Source organism: Phyllostomus discolor, chromosome 10, assembly GCF_004126475.2.
Source record: "Phyllostomus discolor isolate MPI-MPIP mPhyDis1 chromosome 10, mPhyDis1.pri.v3, whole genome shotgun sequence".
Classification (NCBI taxonomy): Eukaryota; Metazoa; Chordata; class Mammalia; order Chiroptera; family Phyllostomidae; genus Phyllostomus; species Phyllostomus discolor.
The window spans coordinates 53,704,464-53,728,217 of NC_040912.2; the positions used below are offsets into that span (position 1 = coordinate 53,704,464).

At 38.9% G+C, this 23,754-nt stretch overlaps 1 protein-coding gene across 1 annotated transcript in view; it reads left to right on the forward strand.

The window, feature by feature from the left end:
• Positions 1-23,754, forward strand: part of SUGCT (succinyl-CoA:glutarate-CoA transferase) — a 996,774-nt gene that overhangs the window by 180,864 nt on the left and 792,156 nt on the right. The window contains 1 exon segment of the mRNA XM_028526030.2: positions 2,862-3,005. Coding sequence (XP_028381831.2) covers positions 2,862-3,005 — 144 coding nt within the window.

Consider the following 23,754-nt stretch of genomic DNA (forward strand, 5'->3'; position numbering starts at 1 on the left):
CTTTCTGGTGCTCATTCCCAGGTGGGTGGTTTGTATGTGTTCCAGGACCCTGTGGGTCTCTCCAGTGAACTGTCCTTACAGGTGGGAGTTGCTCTTGTTGCTGCCTCATCCCCCACAGGTGTTTTCAGTCCGGGGCTTTCAGGCTTTATTTCTCTGTACTGAAATCCTGTGGAGCCCTGGGTTACTCTGTCTAACTTGCTCCCCAGTTATTCCTTCAGGTTTATCTGCACATGAATATGGGACTGCCCTGCCCTCAAGCTGCTGCCTCACCCAGTCTGCCAGACACTGTCTTGCCCATCCTGGTCCTCCAGCCACTGCCTTGCCATGATTCCTTTCCACCCAGCTGCCCATCTCTGTCCCTTCTACCAGTCTGGATGAATGTTTCTTCTTTAACTCCTTGGTTGTCTGACTTCCATACAGTTTAATTTCCTGTCAATTCTGGTTGTTTTTTTTGTGTGTGTTTAAGTTTGTTGTTGTCCTTTTGCTTGTGTGAGGAGGCACTGTATGTCTATTTATGCCTCTATCATGGCCGGAATTCCTGGTTGTTCATTTCTATGTTGTTTTCCAAATTCCTGGTTTGACCCACTGCTTCATCTCACCTACTCTTTATTCCTTCCAGTGTATTATTCATTTCAGATATTGCATTCTTTATTGCAATAGTCCCTTTTATGGTTTGTATGTTTTTTAATGCCATTTGAGCATTCTTTTAATTATTACTTTAACTCTATATTTGACAAATTGCTTGCCTTCTTTTCATTTAGCTCATGTTCTGGAGAATCCCTTGTTTTCTCATTTGGGGTCTGTTTCTTTATCTCCCCATTTTGGCTTCCTCTTTTTTTATATACTACATTGACCTACAAAGACCGGTGCACACCTGTTTTGGATGTTGCCTGTGGCTAGCCCTGGGTAACCTGTTTGGAGCTATGAGTGATCCACAGCTTATGGTTCCTTCCCTGCACCTAGATGCATTGGAAAGGACCATGCTGTGCAGCAAGACAGGCTTTTATGAGCACTGATCCTGGAGGTGGGTCAGCAAAAGTCTCAAAGTACTGCTATATGCTTTTACCTGCTGGCTGTCTATTAGGTTTAGTCATTGAAGAGCTTTTAGCTGTACTCCCCAAGAGGACTCTTCCTCCACAGGGTGTGGCAAGATGGATTCCTTCAGGTGGGGCTGTCACTTCACTCCCTGTCAATGACTGACGGAGGGGAGTGCTGTGCTCAAGAAAGATGGCTTCTGCAGGATGACTGTATACTGGGATCCTGGAGGCTGGCCCTTCAGCTCTCTCCTCAGAGTCACCAACCCCAGGTTCTCCTCATGTGGCTTTAGTCTATTTTTACCTTTCTCTTCTGGAGCTCAGATAAGAGGCTACAAATGAAATTTAGTGTTTTGGCCTTTGAAGAATGTGGCTGCATCTCTAGCCATTTTTCTCTGGTAGACAGAAGTACCATTGCTTTACACAGCCAGATATTATATGGGAGCCTTTCCCTTTTATGGTTCTCTAGGGTGGGTGACCTGGCTTGGTTTTCAGACCCCACACTTCTCGGGGGAAACTCCCCCATAGCTGAGATATGCCTCTGGCACTTCAGTTGCTGCCCATGGGGGCCCAGCCAGCCCCTTCATACTTCTGTACTTTCTACCAGTCTTGATGTGGCTTGGAATAGAAGTTCTTCATCATAAGGCTGCTTTCCAGCTTGTTCATTTGTTTATTGAGGATGATATTTCTATAATTTAGTTGTATTCTAGCTTGGTTCTGGGAGGAGGTTAGTATAGGTTCCACCTAATCTATTGCCATCTTGAGTTCAGGTCTTTTTATTAAATCAAATACTATTAGTTTATTTGCCAGTTATTACCATGTTTATAAGGAAATTAGATCAGGTTTTTTCCCCTTGGGAGAGCCTTCTATACACCATAGACAAATAAATATAAGAGGGGACCCCACAAAAATCAGAATTATCTTCTGGAAGGCAGGCCCCTTGTAGTATAGGCTTCCCCAACTAGGTGAGTGTTCTAGGAACCCATCTGTATACTAATACAGATGCACAGCTGGTATTGTTGTTTGAGGCTGCGTTTGGCTTCAATGAATTTGTTTTGAAGACTCAACACGTGCCTATTTCATGATGAATGATTTATGAGCACAGCTGCTCACACTGTGCTGAGTATTTAGCAGTTTTTGACCAAAAATGGCATGACCCTTGTCCCCCACCTTCCCTATTCACCCAATCTCACCCCGAGCAACTTTTTTTTTGGTTGTCCTGGATGAAAAAAGTCCTCAAAGGGAAAGTTTTGCCAGTGTTTAAGAGGTGAAACAAAAAGTGGCAGAATCACTAAAAGGCATTAAAATCAGTGAGTTTCAAAACTGTTTTGAGTAGTGGGAAAAGTGTCTCAATAGGTGTATAGTATCAAATGGGGAGTACTTTGAAGGTCACTGAAGTTTAAACATGTAAGAATACAGAGTTTTTTATAAATACCATTTTTGGGGGGTCTGCTCTCCCAAAAATACTACTTTAGCTCTTTCCTTTGCAACAGATTGACTCAGATTCAATTATTTTCTCTTTTAGAGTAAATAAGGTAAAATGTATTAAAAAGGATTCCAGACATGTTCAAAAATATTTTATTTCATATGGTTTTGTTTTGTTTGTTTGGTAGGGTGTAGGGTGAAAAATTCATTGGTTACATAGTAAATGTAACTGTATTCTCACTACCAACAGAGTCCTACAAAGTAGTTTTTGTGGAATTTCTTTAGTTTATTTTTATATATGTTATATACAATTCTTTCTTCTATTTGACTCTTGTTATTGGAGAAATCATATGATGGTTTCAATTCTAAATTTTCTTTTTTCTAACCTAACTCTTAAATCAGGATGGAGATCCAGTTCGTCCAGGAGTGGCTATGACTGATCTTGCCACTGGCCTGTATGCATATGGAGCGATTATGGCTGGATTAATACAAAGATACAGAACTGGAAAAGGACTGTTCATTGACTGTAACCTACTGTCATCTCAGGTACCAATTCAAATAACACTTTAGATAGTGGAGTCAAAACATTTACCTGGGTTATACTCTTTCATGTTACATTCAGTTGTCATGTTTGAAAAAGTAAAAAACAAAACAGACAAAAAGAAAAAAACTGTTTTGTTTTGGTGTATTTAATATTTTTATATTAAAAAATATACTGCAAAGATTTTGCTCTATGTAGCCATTATTGTTGAACTAGATTTTGGCTTTGTGGGACAACGACACCAGACCCACTGAACCATACTAGTCATGGCTTGAACTAGATTTTAAAGACAGTATTTATTAGAATAGATCTATAACAAAGGTACAGGTGTTTCTGTTTTATCTTCACATGAGCTCCTTAACTTCTTTTGACCAATATTTTTGCCACCTTTTTTGTGCTATCTACCCTTTGAGTATTCTGGTGATGTCTGTTGACCTTTCCTGAGAATTATGTTTTTAAATGCATACAATGATATATTTAAGATTACAACACAAGCTAATAATACTGAAACATAGCTATTTCAGTGTAACAATTTTGTGTTATATCATATACAGTTTTTCTAACACATCAAATCACATGATCTATCATTGGGGTCCAATAACTATTCTAATTTTGAGGTGTTGAGCATAAGTAGTATTTAAGATATATGCAATAAGTATATGATATGAAAATATATATAATCTTCATTGGTGATTGAGATTGTTGCCTACATTCACAGTTGAAGAAAATGCTAAATTTTATTTAGAGCTTGATGACAATAAAGATGTATATATAAAATATGTATTTTGTATTCATATTTATATATAATATTTTCTATTTTAGCTAACTAATTATCAGAATTCTTTAATGGATTCCAGATTAAGCACCTCTGGTTTAGATAGTTATCAGTTATGTTATATTAAATACTAAACTAATAGAATAAAACATTTAACTCCTTCTCAAATTGACATTTTGTCTCTTTTTTTTTTTTTTTTTTAACTGGAGCAGACCTAGTTGCTGTACCATAGAGGGTGGAAGTTGATTATGATTAGATAGTTTTTTAGGGATAGGAAAAACTGTCTAATTTGTGCAAGTAGACATTTTACTGTGGGATAAATTACTTTATAGATAGAGGCCTCAGTTTGGAATTTCAGATTTCAATGGCATACTTGGGAAAATAGCAAACTTGGAACAGTGTTTGGAGATTTTTTTTCTCTTAGACACAGTTAAGGAGGTGTACATACATAAAAACATCATTATGGTTGAAGGTGAAATGCTCTGTATGGATTTTCAAAACTGGTTTTACATCACAGTCAGAATTTTAGTGGTTATATTAAAGGGTAAAACAACTTTCTGAAAGTAAATGACATATCTCCTTAACAGAGAAACACAAATATTAGTGGAAGAAACTGAAAATCTTCTTTCCCTTAATTTTGTACCTCTAAAGAACCTGAGGGTAAGTTAACCTCAGGGTAAGTTAAGTGACTGGCTAAAAGTTGAACTTCTAATAAGTGTAGAAACCATGAAGATTTCATAGGTATGTGACCTATGCAGTCACAAAGGGTAATAGGCTTAGTTTAAATGTTCTGTTGTTGCCTTGAAATTCTCAATAATTTCGAACAAGAGGCTATACATTTTTTGTTGCAGTACTTACAAATTATGTAGCCAGGTCTAGATTTGGGACGGCTACTACTTATGTCTCCTTATCTCTACCTAGATTGCTTTACTTATATGTCAATTATTAATTAATTAGTTTTGGGAAAAATATCTTGTAGAGCGTTATAGAGTTTAATTCTCTTCTAACATCTAACACAGGGATTCACAATGTTGAAGTCTGTGGTTCTCTGGTTCTCTGGGGGTATGGGGTGGTGGTAAGTGGAATCACTGGTAGTACTGTTTCAAAGTGAGGGTACAGTAAGTGCAAAGTAATGCATATATTCCTGCTATTTTGGGTATATGTCTGTATTTATTGTTCATGTTGCTCTTTGAGACTGTGAGTTTCATAAATCCAAGGATAATGTTTGTTCTTGGTTACAGTGGTATCCTCAAAGCCCGCTCTAGTATTTCTTAAATAGCAGACTCAATCTTTTGAGATCAGTTAGAGAAACTCTGTTACTAATGGGTATGTTTCATGGCTCCTAGATTTGCTAGGGAAGATTAGAAAAAGGTAGAAAACAGAGAGAGAGGCAAGATGGCAGAGGAGTGAATAGAAGCCACACTAACCTCCTCCCAGGACCAATCTGGAATTACAACTAAATTGTGGAGAAATCACCCAGAATAAACAACTGAACAATAGCAAGAGAAAAGCCTTATAACCTCAGGCAGACAGAAGAATTACCTTTAGCACTAACTGACTGGTAAGGAATGTGGTGGAGACTGGAGAAGGCTGGCTGGGTGCACACAGGTGGCAGCGCTGGAGGGATAATTAAGTAATTGATTGAATCCCCCTGAGAAGTGTAGGGTCTAAACCCTATGCTTAGATTCTCAACATAGAGCACCAGAGCCCAAAGGTACATAGACAATAACTAGCAGCAAAAAGCAGCAGGGTTGCTTTCTGTCAGAGACGGATAGCTGGAGATGCAAAGAGCCATTTATAGAACCAACGCACAAATTTTCACTTGCAGCCACTTACCCTGGTCTCTGGCAAAGGAGGGGCACAGTGGGTTGGAGATGCCTGAAGAGAGATGGAGGACAGAGGCTTTGGGGAAAAAAGCTTCTTACTGTGGGATAAATTACTCTAAGGTAGATGCCAGGGTCCCAGTGCCAAGTCATCATACAGTAGCAGCCATCCTGTTCAGGCAGACCACTGCCCTCAGAGCAGCAGCAGCCTGAGAAGAAATAATAGCCCCAACACCAGGATGGATTCTGCCCAGCCCTATGATGCTTAAGCCTGACTGCTGAGTGCAGGGTGACCAGATTGGAGATAGCCACAGACAGTAGATCCCTGGAAGTCTCAAACAGGTTGCCTAAGGTCAGACATGGTCAACATCGGATACCACCAGAGGCATATCCAGAAAGAAAAAACAGTGGTAAATGCTGGAGGCTACAGAGATGAAATCTACTTTGGTCCTTTCCATGATTAGTGATACTTTCTTTCCTACATAATATTTTAAGTTTCATTTCTTATCCAATCAAGTTTGTGCATATTAAGGCACTAGATTGTATACTATAGGTTGTTTCTCTTCTTTCTCATAATAGTACTAATCTCTTTACATCCTTATTAATACTGGTTTGTTTGCTGTTGATAGTGGGATTGCGAGGGGAAGTTATTTTTGTGGATTTGGGTTTGTTCCCTCAGATTTGTGGTTTTGTTCTGGCAGCACCTGCACAACAGCATACAAGACATGGTGAGCAGAGTGACCCTCAGTCAACCAGCTGGAAGGAAGGACCCACCAAAGAATGACCCAACAATAATCAAAACCCAATTAAATCAAGAGAGCCAACATAGATAGCAAAAAGGACATCCAAAGAGCATCAAGTTCAGATCAATGAAATTACACCACTGAATCTCACAGGTCTCCAACCGTAGAAGTTCACATCACAAACTCAGGGAGTCAAAACAGATTAACTTAAGAAGAAGAAGCAAACAAGAGGAGTAGAACAAATAATGGGAAGACAAAGAAGCAACCCCCAAATGAAAGGAAAGAAGGAAGCCTCAGAAAGAATGCTAAATGAAATAGGGGCAAGTCAACTACCAGTTATTGAGTTCAAAACAATGGTTATGAGGAAGCTCAATGAGCTCAGTGAGAATTACCAAAAACTTCAGGGAAGCTACAAGGAATTTACTGTGAATTACACCAGCATGAAGAAAGACACAGAAACAATCAAGAGTCAAGAGGAAGTGAAAAAAAGAAACCAATTTCTGAATTGAAGAACACAGTACAAGGAATTAAAAGGAGGCTACATGAAGTGTGGGATCAAATCAGTGCAATGGGGGACAAGGTAGAAAAATATTCCTAGAAAAAGCAAGAAAAGGAAAAAGAAACTCAAAAAGAACAAAGAAGGATTAAGGGGAATGTGGGAAAACATGAAATGCAACAATGTTCAAATCATAGGAATACCAGAAGGAGAAGAAAAGGAGCAAGAGACAGAAGACCTATTTGAAAAAATAATGGTAGACAACTTTCTGAACTTGGAGGGGAAAAACCATGCAAGGTCAGGAAGCACAGAGGGGCCCAATCAAGATGAAACCAAAAAGGCCTACTCCAAGACTCATCATACTTAAAATGCCAAGTTTTAAAGAGAAGAGAGAATCTTAAAAGCAGCAAGGGAGAAACAAGAAGTATAGTACAAGGGAGCTCTGATAAGGCTAACAGCTGATTTCTTAACAGAAACACTTCAAGCCAGGAGAGGATGGCAAGAATAATCCCAAGTAATGAAAAGCAAAGGTCCGCAAACAAAATTATTCTACCCAACAAGGCTCTCCATGAAAATGGAAGGCAAAATAAGGAGTTTTCCAGGCAAACAGAGGCTGAAAAAAATACACCTGCCCCAAAGCAACACTGCAAGATATGCTAAAGGGACTGCTGTAAGAGGAGGAAGGAAAAGAGTGAGAAGGAGAGGGACACAGGTACAAAGGGGGAAAATGAATCAGTAGCTATCAATAATAACCTTAAATTTTAAAGGATTAAATGCTCCAAACAAAAGATATAGGGTAGCTGAATGAGTAAGAAAACATGAACTGATTGATATATGCTGTCTACAAGAGGTCCACCTAAGAATAAAATACCTACACAGACTAAAAGTTAAGGGTTGGAAAAAAATATTCAAAGCCAAGGGACAGGGTGGATCCCTGTTCTTGTATTACTGTATTACTGAGGTGGCAATACTTATATCATACAATGTAGACTTCAAAACAAAATCCACAAAAAGGGACCCAGAAGGACATTTCATAATACTCAAGGGAAGAATCCATCAAGAAGTAATAAACATTGTAAGTATATATGCACACAACATAGGAGCACCCAAATATATAAGGGAAATCTTGGAAGACTTCAAGAAAGATACAGACAGCAACACATTTATAGTAGGGGATTTTAACACCCCACTGTGAACAATGGACAGATCTTCCAAAGAATCAACATGGACATTGTGGCACTGAATGACACACTAGATCAAAGGGAGTAACTGATATATACAGAACCTTTCACCCCAAAGAAGCAAAATACTGTTCCTTTCAAATGTACATGTAACATTTTGAAAGATAGACCACGTGATAGGATACAAAACAAGCCTAAAAAATTCAAGAACATTGAAATCACATCAAGCATTTTTTCTGAACAAAAGGTACTGAAACTAGAAACCAACCTCAAGGAAAAAACTCAAAAACACTCAAACTCATGGAGATTGAATAGCATGCTATTAAATAATGAATGGTCAAGAATGAGATTAAGGAAGAAATAAAAGAATTCTCTAGAAACAAATAAAAATGTACTCCCAACAATCCCAAACTTATGGGACACAGTGAAGGCAGTCCTAAGAGGGAAGTTCATAGAGATACAGGCCTACCTAAAAAAGCTAGAAACATTTCAAATAAAAAAGCTAACCCTACACCTACAAGAACTCAAGGAATGACAACAAAGACAGCCCAGAGCAAGTAAAGGAAGAAAATAACCAAGATCAGAGCAGAATTAAATGACATAGAGACTAAAAGCACAATTCTAAGGATCAATGAAACCAGGAGCTGGTTCTTGGAAAAGATAAACAAAATTGATGACTCTTTAAGGAGACTCATCAATAAAAAAAGACAAGGACTGAAATAAACACAGTCAGAAATGAAAGAGGAGAGATTACAACTGATACCACAGAAATACAAAGGATTGTAAGAGATTACTACAAAGAACTATATGCCAAGAAATTTGAAAACCTAGGTGAAATGGATAAATTTGTACAAAAACATAATTTCTTCAAACTAAATGAAGAAGAAGCAGAAAGCCTGAACAGACCAATAACAGCTGACAAAATTGAGGTAGTAATAAAAAAACTCCCAAAACACAGAGCCCTGGACTAGATGGTTTCACAGGAGAATTTTACAGAACATTCAAGGAAGAGCTAACCCCTATCCTCCTATGACTATTCTAAAAAGTCCAAGAATAGGGAAGACTCCCAAAGTCTTTTTGTGAGGCTAGCATCATGCCAATCCCAAAACCTGATACAAAGACAACAAAGTAAGAAAAATACAGAGCAATATGTCTGGTGAACATAGACACTAAAGTCCTCAATAAAATATTGACAAACTGCATCCAGCAATTCATTAAAAAAACCATATACCATGATTGATGGGGGTTCATTCCAGGGATGCAAGGATGGTACAATATTCACAAATCAGTAAACATAATACATCACATAAAGAAAAGAAAAGACAAAGATGTCATATCAATAGATGCCAAAAAAGTATTTGACAAGGTACAGCACCCATTTATGATTAAAACACTCAGCAAAGTGGGAATAGAGGGAGCATTCCTCAACATAATAAAGCCATATACGAGAGACCTCCAGCCAACATCATACTGAATGGGCAAACAGTAAAAGCTTTCTCGCTAAGATCAGGAACAAGAGAAGGATGTCCGCTTTCACCATTTCTGTTCAACATAGTATTGGAAGTCCTATCCACAGTATTCAGACAACAAAAAGAAATAAAAGGCATCCATATTGGAAAGGTCAAGCAAAATTGTCGCTTTTTGCAGATGACGTGATAGTGTACATGGAACATCCCACAGATTTACCAAAAACTATTTGACCTAATAAATGAATTTGGCAAAATAGAGGGATACAAATTCAATATTCAGAAATTGAAGGCAGTTTTGTACACCAGCAATGAAATATCAGAAACAGAAATTGGGGAAAAATCTCATTTGATATAGCAACAAGAAAAATAAAATACCTATGTTAACCTGACCAAAGAGATGAGAGACCTATACTCCAAAAACTGCACAACACTGATGAAAGAGATTAAGGAAGACACACAAAAAATGGAAGCATATACCATGCTCATGGATTGGAAGAATTGACATCATCAAAATGTCCATACTATCCAAAGCAATTTATTGATTCAGTGCAATCCCTATTAAATTACCAATTGGATATTTTACTGATATAGAACAAACATTTCAGAAATTTATATGGAATCATAAATGACTCCAAATAGCTGCAGCAATTTTGAGAAAGAAGGACAAAGTAGGAGGGATGACAATACCTGATATCAAACTGTATCACAAGGCCACTGTAATCAAAATGGCCTGGTACTGGAATAAGAACAGACATATAAATCAATGGAACAGAATAGAGAGCCCAGAAAGAAACCCAAATTTCATGGTTAATTAATATTCAACAATGGGGACAGAAGCATACATGGATTAAAAATAGCCTCTTCAGCAAATAGTGTTGGGAGATCTGAACAGCTACATGCAAAACAATGATGCTTGAATATCCACTTACACCATATACAAAAATAAATTTAAGGTAGTTAAAAGACTGAAATATAAGTCCTAACACCGTAAGAGTCATAGAGGAGAACATAGGGAGGAAAGTACCAGATATTCCATGCAGTACTAATTTCACCAATATAGCTACTAGAGCAAAGGACATAAAGTAAAGAATAAAGAAATGAGATTTTGTCAAACTTAAAGGGCTTCTGCATGGCTAAAGAAAATATCAGTAAAATGAAAAGGGAATCAACTGCATAGGAAAATGTATTTGCAAATGATATATTGGATAAAGATTTGATCTCCAAAATTCATAAAGAACTCATATGACTCCACTCCAGGAAGACAAATAACGCAGTTAAGAAATGGGCAAAAACCTGAACAGTTACTTCTCCAAGGAGGCCATACAGAGGGCCCAGAGACATATGAAAGGATGCTCAGAATCACTAGTCATCAGCGAGATGGAAATTAAAACCACAATGAGATACCACATCATACCAGTGAGAATGGCCATTATATACAAATCAACAAACAACAAGTGCTGGTGAAGTTGTGATGAAAAGGAAACCTTAGTGCAGTGTTTTGGGGAGTGCAGATTGGTGCAGCCACTGTGGAAAATAGTATAGAATTTCCTCAAAAAACTAAAAATGAAACTGACTTTTAACCCGGCAATTCAACTGCCAGGGTTGTATCCTAAGAATCCTGAAACATCAATCAAAAGAACCTGTGCACCCCAATCTTCACAGCAACACAATTTCCAATAGCCAAGTAGTGAAAGAACGCTAAGTGCTCATCAGTAAATGAGTAGATAAAAAAATTGTGGTACATTTACACAATGGAATACTATGCAGTAGAATTAAAGAAGGATCTCCTACCCTTTGCAACAGCATGGATGGATCTGGAGAGCATTAACCTAGGTGAAATAAGCCAGGAGTTGAAAGACAAATGCCATATGATCTTCCCTATAAGTGGAACCTAGTCAACAAAACAAACGAGCAAGCAAGATATAACCAGAGACACTGAAATAAAGACCAAACTGATAGTAACCAGAGGTGAGGCAGGGTGGATATTGATGGAAAAGGGGAAGGGTCGTGAAGGAACATGTATAAAAGACACATGGATAAAGCTGAAGGGGTTGGAGAAGTGGCCGGCTCTGGTGGGAGGGTCGTGATGGGGAAAATGGAGACAACTGTACTTGGACAACAATAAAAAATTGAAAAAAGAGAAAACTATTGACTTAGGATTCTTGATGAACTACTAAGATATGTTGATTTGCTTTTGGAATATATGGTAGCACTGATGTAGCCTATTGTGCTGTATCTAACACAGTGAGAGGTTGCTAACATTATTAGTATATTGAAGACTCATTAATCCTCTATTTAAATGTTGAGATATAATTGACAAATAACATTAGTTATTAGTTTCAGGTCTACAATATAATGATTTGATATTTGTATATAGTGTGGAATAATCACTACAATATCAACGTTTGTCAGCATATGTAGTTACAATTTTTTTTTCTTTTGATGAGAACTTTTAAGATCCACTCTCTTGGTAACTTTCAAATATACAATTCAGTAACATGAACTACAATCACTATATTGTACTTTCATCCCCATTACTTATTTATAACTTGGACTTTTTACCTTTTGACCTACCCTCTTTTGCCCACTCTCAACCCCTGACTCTCACAACCACCAGCCTGTTCTCTATATTTATGAGCTTGGTATTTTATTTAAAAATGAAAAAAAAAATTTTTGGATTACACATGCTAGTAGATCTTAATGGTATTTGTCTTTCTGTCTCTGAGTTATTTCACTTAGTATAATGCCCTCAAACTTCATCTGTGTTGAAATGCAAATATTTCCTCTTTTTGATATAATAATATCCCATTGTATACAGTTAACTGTTAAACAAGATGGGATTGAACTGCATGGGTCTAGTCATATGTGGATTTTTTCAGTAAGTTTACAGTTGCCTTTCAATATCCTTCGGTTTCACATCGGCAGATTCAACTAATCAGTGATTGAAAGCAGTACTTTCTTTTCCTTTTTTACTATAAATATTTATTTGTTTATTTATTTATTTCTGTGAGGGGCAGGGAGAAAGAAAGAAAGGGAGGGAAACATGGATGCGAGGGAAAGACATCAATTTGCTCTCTTCCACATAGGGCCCTACTGGGGACCAAATCCACAACCTAGTCATGTGCCCTTACTGGGAATCAAACCTGTGATCTTTTAGTTTGCCCAACCAACAAAGCCACACTGGCCAGGGCTAAATAATTTAAAAGATTTTTTAAAAAATATTTTTAATTTATTTTTTAAAAAATATTTTATTTATTTATTTTTAGAGAGGGAAGGGAGGGAGAAAGAGAGAGAGAGAGAGAGAGAGAAACATCAATGTGCAGTTGCTTGGGGCCGTGGCCCACAACCCTGGTATGTGGCCTGACTGGGAATCGAACCTGCGACACTTTGGTTCACAGCCCGAGCTCAATGCACTGAGCTATGCCAGCCAGGAAAAGATTTTTAAGTTAAAGTTGATGTACAATATAATATTAGTTTTATTTGTATAACCAAGTGATTAGACATTTATGTCACTTATGAATTGATCACCCTGATAAATCTAGTACCCATCTGAAACCATACATAGTCATTATAATAGTGCTGACTGTATTCCATTTGCTGTACTTTTCATCCCCATGACTACCAATCTGTACTTCTTAATTACTCCACCTGTTTCACCCACTCTACAATGCCTCTGCCATCTGCCATCCATCAAAATGTTTTTTTTTTGTATCTGTGAGTCTCTGTTTTGCTTGTTCATCTATTTTATATTTTATATTCCACATATAAGTGAAATCACATGGCATTTGTTTTCCTCTTTTTGACTTACTTCACTAAGCACAATACTCAGACTCTAGGTCTGTCCATGCAGTTACAGATGGTGACATTTCATTCTTTTTTTATGTCTGAATCATATTCAGTTGTATATATGCACCGCTTTTTTGTCTATTCATTTATTGATGTACAGTTAATTTGTTTCCATATCTTGGATATTGTAAATAATGCTTCAGTGAACATACAAATGTATAAGTCTTTTCAAATTAGTGTTTTGGGTTTCTTTGAATAAATACTCAGATGTGGAATTACTGGGTCCTTCTTTGTCTCTTGTTATATAGTCTTTGAGTTAAAGTCTGTTTTCTCTGGTATAACTATTGCTACCCAGCTTTTGTTTGTTTCCATTTTTATGAAATAGTTAGTTGTCCCTTTATTTTCAGTTTGTGTGTGTGTCTTTGGATCTGAAGGGAATTTCTCCTAGACAGCATATGTAAGGATCTTTCTTCTTTATTCATTCAGGCTCTATATATTCTTTGATTGGAGCTTTTACTCCACTTGCACTTAAAGTAATTGTTTATAAACATGTATTTAATGCCACTTTACTATTCACATATATTTTTTAAATTTTTATTTTATTGAGTTTAGAGAGAGAGGAAGGGGAAAGAGGGAGAAAGGGAGAGAAAAATAAAGAGAGCAAGCCCTGGCTGGTGTGGCTCAGTGGATTGAGCACTGGCCTCTGAACCAAAGGGTCACTGGTTCAATTCCCAGTAGGGGGGCACAGGCCTGTGTTGTGGACTGGGTTCCACTGGGGGCACATGAGAGGCAAGCACACATTGATGTTTCTCTCTCTTTCTTTCTCCCTTCCACTCAGTCTAAAATAAATAAATAAAATCGAGAGAGAGAGAGAGAGAGAGAGAGAGAGGAGAGAGAGAGAGAGAGAGAGGAGGAGGGAGGGAGGGAGGGAGGGAGGGAGGGAGGGAGGGAGGGAGGAGAGGGAGAGAGGGAGAGAGGGAGAGAGGGAGAGAGGGAGAGAGGGAGAGAGGGAGAGAGGGAGAGAGGGAGAGAGGGAGAGAGGGAGAGAGGGAGAGAGGGAGAGAGGGAGAGAGGGAGAATATTATTTTGAGGGATTTTTTGTTCCCTTTGTTGATGCCTTCATTTGTGCTGCTTTTATATGCCCTGACTGGAGATCAAACCAGCAACTTTGGCTTATCAGGACATCACTCTAACCAAATTTGTTACCTAGCCAGGACCTATTATTCATATTTTTAATTTTTTTACTTCTTTTTAAAATATTTTATTGATTATGCTATTACAGTTGTTCCATTTCCCCTCTTTATTCCCCTCTGCCCTGCACACACCTTCGCACTCTCAGTCCCCACCTCCACTTAGTTCACGTTCATGGGCCATACAATTAAGTTCTTTGGCATCTCCATATCCTGTACTATTCTTAACCTCCCCCTGTCTCTTTTCTACCTAACATTTATGCAACTTATTCCCTGCACCATTTCCCCCATTCCCCCTTCCTCTTCCCCATGATAAGCCTCCATGTAATCTCAATTTCTGTGATTCTGTTACTGTTCTAGTTGCTTACTTAGTTCATTTTTGTTTTTAGGTTCAGTTGTTGACAGTTGTGAGTTTGTTGTCATTTTACTGTTCATCATTTTGATCTTGTTTTTCATAGATAAGTCCCTTTAACATTGCATATAATAAGGGCTTGGTGATGATGACCTCCTTTAACTTGACCTTATCTGGCAAAGCACTTTATCTGCCCTTCCATTCTAGTGACAGATTTGCTGGGTAGACTAATCTTGGATGTGGTTTCTTGCCTTTCATGATTTTGAATACTTCTTTCCAGTCCCTTCTTGCCTGTAAGTTTCTTTTGAGAAATCAGCTGATAGTCTTATGGGTACTCCTTTGTAGGTAACTTCTTTCCTCTTGCTGCTTTTAAGATTCTCTCCTTATCTTTAATCTTGGGTAAGGTAATTATGATGTGCCTTGGTGTGTGTTTCCTTGGGTCCAACTTCTTTGGGACTCTCTGAGCCTCCCAGACTTCCTGAAAGTCTATTTTGTTTGCCAGATTGGGGAAGTTCTCCTTCATTATTTTTTCAAATAAGTTTTCCATTTCTTGCTCTTCTTTTTCTCCTTCTGGCATCCTATGATTTGGATGTTGGAATGTTTAAGGTTATTCCAGAGGTTCCTATGCCTCTCCTCATTTTTTGAGTTCTTATTTTTTAATTCTTTTCTGGTTGAATGTTTGTTTCTTCTTTCTGGTCCAAACTGTTGATTTGAATTCAGTTTCCTTCCTGTCACTGTTGGTTCCCAGTAAATTTTCCTTTATTTCACTTTTCTTTTTTTTTCTTCTTTTTTTGTCAGCATTTTATTTTATTTTATTTTTTAAATATATTTTATTGATTATGCTATTATAGTTGTCCCAGTTTCCCCCCTTCACTCCCCTCCACCCTGTACAACCTCTCCCACCCATATCCCCCCTTTAGCCATGTCCATGTGTCATAAGTTTTTAGCATCTACATTTCCCATACTATTCATACCCTTTCCCTATCTATTTTCAACTGACAATCTATGCTACTTATTCTCTGTACCTTTTACCCCTCTCTCTTCTTCCCACTCCCCTGTTGCTAACCCTCCATGTGACCTCCATTTCTGTGGTTCTGTTCCTGTTCTAGTTGTTTGCTTAGTTTCTTTTGGTTTTGCTTTAGGTGTGGTTGTTAATAATTGTGAGTTTGCTGTCCTTTTACTATACATATTTTTTCTTTATCTTCTTTTCTTAGATAAGTCCCTTTAACATTTCACACAATAAGGTCTTGGTGATGATGAACTCCTTTAACTTGACCTTAACTGAGAAGCACTTTATCTGCCCTTTCATTCTAAATGAAAGCTTTGCTGGATAGAGTAATCTGGGATATAGGTCCTTTTCTTTCATGACTTGGAATACTTCTTTCCAGCCCCTTCTTGCCTGTAAGGTCTCTTTTGAGAAATCAGCTGACAGACTGATGGGAACTCCTTTGTAGGTTACTGTCCCCTTATCTCTTGCTGCTTCTAGGATTCTCTCCTTCATTTTTAACTTGGCTAATGTAATTATGATGTGCCTTGGTGTGTTTCTTCTTGGGTCCAACTTGTTTGGGACTCTCTGAGCTTCCTGGAGTTCCTGGAAGTCTATTTCCTTTGCCAGAGTGGGGAAGTTCTCTTTTAGTATTTGTTCAAATACATGTTCAATCTGTTACTTTTCCTCTTTCCCTTCTGGTACCCCTATAATTCGGATGTTGGAACATTTTAAGATGTCCTGGAGGTTCCTAAGCTTCTCGGGTTTTTTTTTTTGAATTGTTATTTCTCTGTTCTTTCCTGATTGGTTGTTTTTTTTTCCTTTCTGGTCCTGTCCATTGTTTTGAGTCCCAGTTTCCTTCGCATCACTATTGGTTCTCTGTGCATCTTCCTTCATCTCTTTTATGGTAACCTGCATTTTTTCATGTAATTTGTGCCCAAAATCAACCAATTCTGTGAGCTTGCTGGTCACCAGTGTTTTGAACTGTGCATCTGATAGATTGGCTATCTCTTGGTCGTTCAAAAGGATGAGTCCTGAGGCACTGATCTGTTTTTCTGTTTGAGACATCTCTCTCTCTCTCTCGTTTTTTTTTTGTTTTGTTTTGTTTTGTTTTGTTTTGGTCTGGTCACTCCAGTTACAGTGAGAGGTGGAGCCTTAGGTGTTCACAGGGCTGGGCACCCCAGTTGCTAGATTGTGATGTTGTATGTGGGGGTGGGGGCGGGGGTGGGAGGGAACAATGGTGGTAGCTCCATTCTCCTGGGACTTCAGTCCCTTCCCTGGGATCCTGGGTTGCGTGCTTTGCCCTGGTCCACAATCGCCACCTCACTGGGTCTACCAGCTGCCACTTGCGTACTCAGGGTTCACCTGCTGCGATCTTGCGTGTCCTGGATGCCTTACACGCTCCCGGTTGCCTTATCTGCCCAGTTCTCCCTGTTCTCTGTGCACCACGCCCCGTGCTCAGCTGCTCCTCTCCGCCCCTCCTACTGGTCTGGATGAATGGGTCTACTTCAACTTCTTGGCTGTCTGACTTCCATTCAGATAAATTCTCTGTCATTTCTGGGTGTTATTCTGCCTCTAAATTGTTGTTGTTCTAATCTTGGTTGTGTGTGGAGGTATGGTGCATCCACCTATGCCTCCATCTTGCTGGAAGTCTATTTTACTTTTCATAGCGTTCACTTTTTTCTCTATTTTGCAACCATACTCAGCCAATTCTGTGAGCATTCTGATTACCAGTATTTTGAACTGTGCATCTGACAGGTTGGCTATCTCTTTGTCACTTAGTGGTATTTTTTTGGAGCTATGATCTGTTCTTTCATTTGGACCATATATTTTTTTTGTCTTAGAGTGCCTGTTATTTTCTAAGGGGCAGACCCTTAGGTATTCACCAGGGCAGGCCTACCCATGTAGCTGCATTTAGGTACTATCTGTGGGAGAGTGTTCCAGATGGAGTAGCGCTGTTTATTGAGCTCCCTGTGGGCTTTCAGTCACTTCTGCCACTGCCCACAAGCAAATTGGGCCCTTATGGTGCTGATTAGCAGGTGGGTGGTTTTGTGTATGTCTAGGACCCAGTGGGTCTCTCCAATGAAGTCTCCTGTGAGGTGTGGAGTTTCTCCTGCCACCTTAACCCCCACTGGGTTTTTTCAGTCACGTTTGGGGGTTTTGTTTCCCTGCCCTGGTACCCTGGGTTTCATGGTCTCTTTCACTCACCAGTTGCTCCTCCTGATTTATCCACATTCAAATATGGGACCACCCTCTCCATCAACCACAGCCTTGTCTGCCCTGGTCCTCCAACCATCCCCTTGCCAGGAGTCTTCTCTGCTCCGACTGCTTGTCTCTGTTCCTCCTGCTGATCTGGATGAATATTTCTTTAATTCCTTGGTTGTCAGACTTCTGTATAGTTCGATTTTCTGGCAGTTCTGGTTGTTTTTTGTTTTTAAATTTGTTGTTTTTCTTTAGGTTGTGTGAGAAGGCACAGTGTATTTACCCACGCTTCCATCTTGGCCAGCAGTCTTGACTCATTTTACTTCTTAAAGAAGACCCTTTAACATTTTTTATAATACTGATTCCGTGGTGATGAACTCCTTTAGCTTTTTCTGGTCTAGGAGCCTCATTGTATATCCTTTGCTTATAAATAATTGCTTTACTGGTTAGAGCAGTCTTGGTTGTAGGTCATTGATTTTCATCACTTTGAATATTTCTTTTTTTTTAAAGATTTTATTTGTTTATTTTTAGAGAGGGAAGGGAGAAAGAGAGATAGAGAGAAACATCAATGTGTGGTTGCTGGGGGCCGTGTCCTGCAACCCAGGCAAGTGCCCTGACTGGGAATCGAACCTGCAATGCTTTGATTCGCAGCCCATGCTCCATCCACTGAACTACGCCAGCCTGGGGGATTTTGAATATTTCTTGACAGTCCCTCTGGCCCTGAAAAGTTTCTGTTGAGAAATTAGTTGACAGCCTACTGCAGCTCCCTTTAGGTAAACAACTGCTTTCTTTTGCTGCCTGAAGATTCTGTCTTTGTTTTTAATGTTTGGCAATTATGATATATCTTGGTATGAATATCTTAGGGTTCATGTTGTTTGTGATCTCTGCACTTTTTTGACATGTATATCCATTACTTTCACCAAGTTAGTAACGTTTTCCTCATTTTTTCACGTAGGTTTCAATTTTTTGCTCTCTCTCCTCCTTCTGGCACCCTCATAATGTGAATGTTGGTATGCTTGCAATTGTCCCAAAGGCTCTATTATACTCTCCTTATTTTTTGAAAAAAATTTTTTTGCTCTTCTTTTTGGGTGTTTTCTGCTATCTTATCTTCCAAGTTTTTGATTTGACCTCCTGCTGAATCTACTCCATGGTGATTCCCTGTAATGTAGTCCTCATTTCAGTTAATATAGTCTTCAGCAATAGCTGGTTGCTTATGTTTTCTCTCTCCATTTTTATGTTTCTTATCTCTTTGTTGAAGTTTTCACTGGGTTCATTTACTCTTCCCCCAAGTTCTTTGAGCATCCTTATAACTAGTGTTTTGAACTCTGCCTTTGGTCAATTGTTTGTTTTTATTTGGTATAGTTATTTTTCTGGAATGTTGTTTTCTTCTTTCATTTGTGACTTTTTTTGTACCATTATTTTGGCTGCCTCTGTGTGTGTGTGTTTGTTTAATGTATTAGAGCTGCGATATCTCCCAGTGTTGTTAGAATGGCCTTAGGTAGGGTCCAGTGGCATACCCTCCAGTGGCACACCAGTGTCCAGGTGACACTCAGGTGTGTCCTCTGTATGGGCTGTGTATACCCTTCTGTTGTAGTTGAGCCTTTATTGCTGTTGGCATCTGAGTGTGAGGGATTTACCCCAGGTCGATGGGCTGGGGGCACTGGCTGTGACCACTGTGGAAGATCAGTTTTCTAGGGTGTGACCCCATGGAGCAGGAGCAGGAGCAGGAGTTATATCAGCAGAGCTCTGGTGCCTGCTTAGGCCCCACCTTGGGTGTGTCACTTGGAGTTTTGGGTGGAGTTTTGATACAGTCTGAAGCTTCCCACTGGGTATGCAGATTTTGGTACCTTCTGCAAGGTGTAATACAAGGTGAGCTGCCTCTCATGCACTGCCCATGGCCACTCAGCATCAGCAAGAAAGCAATCTACAGATGGCTACTACTTGAGCTGGGCTTCTAGGTTCCTTAGAGAGGCCATGGTGCGAACCAAGGTTGGCTGCTGCTAGTGCTAGATCTGGAGCCTCTTAGTGAGAGGCCAGAGGCTGCTTATTTGAGAGATGTTAGGAAAGTTGAAAGCATGAGACAGGACAGGTTCTTTGTGTAAAAGAGCCACTGGAGATGGCTTGGTTGGGCCTGAGAGGTGTGCAGTGCTAGGTCTCAGGGAATCACAAGGGCAGGACAAAAAGTATTAGCTGGGCTGATTGAGACTCAGATATGGAGCCTACTTGTCAACTGTTTGGAGGGAGGACTCAGCAAAGGAACAGTAGCATCTGCCAGCACTTTTGTCTGTGAGAAAGCTGCTCCTCCATCTCTTGCCATGTTTCTAGATAATGCAGTTTCTTCCTATATGTCCCTGGTCCCTTTTGAGCTGCTGCCTCAGATTTGGAGCTCAGAGGGATAGAGTCTGATTAAGTCCATGTGCAGGCCCTTTAAGACTCATATCCAGGGCTCCAGAATCCTTCGTCTCACACAGTATACTCCCTGCTGGTTTTTACAGCCAGAAGTTGTGAGGACTTCTCTTCCTGGCACTGGAACTCTGGGCATGGCGGGGCTCTTGAGGTACTGGGACTCTTGAATCTTCACAGGGAACCTCCACAGCTGAGATATCCCTCCTGATTTTGATCTACTACACATGGGTATGGAACCAGCTTTTTGGCATCCTATCAGTCTTGATGTGGCTTCTTGATATTCTTAGTTGTAGGACTTCTGTGACATTTAAAGTGCTTCTGAATGATATTTGTTCTCTAGTTTTAGTTGTAATGTTGATGTGGTTGTGGGAGAATTAGAGTACCACTTTCACCTATGCCTCCATCTGGATTGGTAACTGCATTTTCAATCCTCCATTTGCAATTCATGGAGGAGGATGGCTTACTATATGTATTGTTCTGTACCACTTTATATAAGGGACTTGAACATTCTTGGATTTTGGTACCCATTGTGTGTCCTGGAACTAATTGTCCATGATACCGAGGTCTGCTGGTGAGTTGAAAATTATATGTAGATTTTCAACTGTGTGTTTGTGGTGCGGTGGGGGGTAGAGTGGGGAGTAGGGGTGTTCTTGCTCTTAACCTCACATTTTTCAAGGGTCAGATGTATATATATGTGTATATGTGTATGTATCACATTTTCTTTATCCATTCATCCATTGAATGACACTTAGGTTGTTTTCATATGTTGGCTATGGTCATTCAGTCCCTTCTAACAATAAAAATCTGCTATGCCTTATTTTAGACCTGTGTATTTTCACAGCTGTTTTATATGATCCTCAATAATAATCACTTAAGGTAGGTAGGTAGGGAAGAAATTTGTATTCCCATTTTACTCATAAAGAAAATGAGGCTAAGAGAGGTTGATCTTTTTGACCAACGGTGTCACAGCAAGAACTTTGGATTTTGACATCCTGACTGGTCTCTTTTCCCTACTTCAGGAAGCCAGTAGCTCTTCTGTGGTGAAGCTGCAGGGTCAAGCAAATTGAGTAAGAGGCAGAAGAAGCAAAGGAGCACTCAGTGACAAAGAAACACATGGCAAAACCTGCCTTACCCTCAGTGTGCCAAAAGCCATAATAAAATAGTACAATAAAGTGGGCCCTTCTAAGTCATTTTCTAATCATGGTTAGATCCAGAGATTGAGAAATATGGAATTTAACCTAATGGACAAATGTTTCTATTGACATATGAGAATTTTGAGAAAAATAGAATTTGAAGTCAAGGGATGACTGGATTTTTTGTTTCAGCTTTACTCAACTGAGCACTCTGTGAATTCCAGGCTTGGTGCTAGCTAGCTTGGAGTGGGAGGTGACATATCCATTTAAGGCTTACTAGTAGAGGCAGCCAAGTTGTATGGGAGAGTTGTAGGTGATGCATACTTCTGGATTGCTCTCTAACAGGGTTAGAGTGTTGTGGTGGGTGGGGATTATTAAGGATTTTGTTGTCATGCTTATTAATGTGAATTTTAACCTCTTAAGGCTTCTGTTTCTTTCTGTCTAACTTCTGTTAGGTTGTTGTTGTTTCAACCAAAGACTTTGTCTGCTTGGATACTTGCTATAGCTATTGCATTCAGAATAGCCTCTGAGCTGTAAACAGTGTTTGAGAGTTTCTGAGGGCAATAGAACAGATGCTAATTTATGCTGAAGCCTACCTGCAGTGGAACGCCATGGGTGATAAGAACATCCTCATTCTTTGAACCCACTGAAACCCAACCTTTGTTTTTCTCCGGTTCTCTCCTCTGCCCTATTCTTTGTGTCTGGACTCTCTCTTTTCTTCTTGTGTGTACTTCTCTAGCTTTAGGTATCTCTTTTCCTTTTACTCACTTATATGTTTTTACTTTTTTGTTTTTACTCTTATTCTCTGCTCTGTTCCTTTCTCTTTGTTTCCCCCCTCTCTCCCATTCTTCCTCCCATCATTGTGAGGCTAAAGTTGTAGGAGTTCTCATTGTAGATCTTACATCTTTATACTATACCAGTCAGGGAATTTTCAGAATCTTTCAATAATTCCCATGGAAATAAAGCAAGTCCTCTTTCATAGAGGTCCCAGAAAACAAGACCATGTATGTCCACTGAGCTAAATGACCATTGCTGAACTGATTAATGAGGCCTGAAAGATATAGTATGTTGATTGCCTTAGGCCATTCCTGGTACTAGCACTGGGGTTAATTCCACTCAAATCACAGGGCTGTGACTATGTAGAGAAAACTCCCCCAAACAATGGTGTGGTTATTTTTGGGGGGGAATGTTTTGAGGATCTACTGCAATAAAGGATGTAAAAAAATTCTTTGTAAATTGAAAGTAGTCTACTTATGACTAGCATTAATTTTATTATGTTCTTGAAAGAATGTTTCACAATGTTATAAATGTGCTGAGATTAACAAGTTGGTTATTGACAAAGATTTAATCATAATTATTATAACTTTTCATAATACAGAAATATTGAATAACTTTAATTATTCTTTCAATTTAACACCTGTAGATTCCATGTCCAAACACCAAACCACAAAATGATTTCTTTAGGTAAATGAGAAGTGCTATTTCCAGATAGTTTTCAAAGTAACATAATAGGAAACTTCACCTTTTAAAGATATATTTATTTTCTTAAAAGATGTATTCATTTTCTTTTTTTATGTAAATGTTCACCTGCACTAAGCAGATGACATTTGTGCTTACATTTTAGCTGCCTGGAAAGTGACTTCCTACAGTGGTCAAAAACATACTGCTCTACTCATTTGATTGTAGTACATAGCATTACAAATGAAGATTGTAACATTCAATATCAGTAGCTGAAAATGTAGTTTTATATTTCCTGTCTTAAAAGCGATCTGGTATACAATAGATAAATTACACTTGATTTGAATAGTAGCTAATTATTAACTTAGAGATGATTGTCTCAACCACAATAAAACCATTACATTGTACAGATATGAGAGTGGCATGGATGTAGTTTTTAGTGGGCATCAAATTTTTTGTAGTTTCATTGCTATAAACTTTTAACCCTTGTCATAAAATTCTCTGATATTTTTAGTCTTAATATGATTTAAAGTTGTCAGCTGAAGATTGACTAACATCAACATCTAAACAGTATTTTTTTTAAGACTTTATTTATTTTTAGAGAGGGAAGGGAGGGAGATAGAGAGAGAGAGAGAAACATCAATGTGCGGTTGCTGGGGGTTATGGCCTGCAACCCAGGCATGTACCCTGGCTGGGAATTGAACCTGGGACACTTTGGTTCCCAGCCTGCGCTCAATCCACTGAGCTACGCCAGC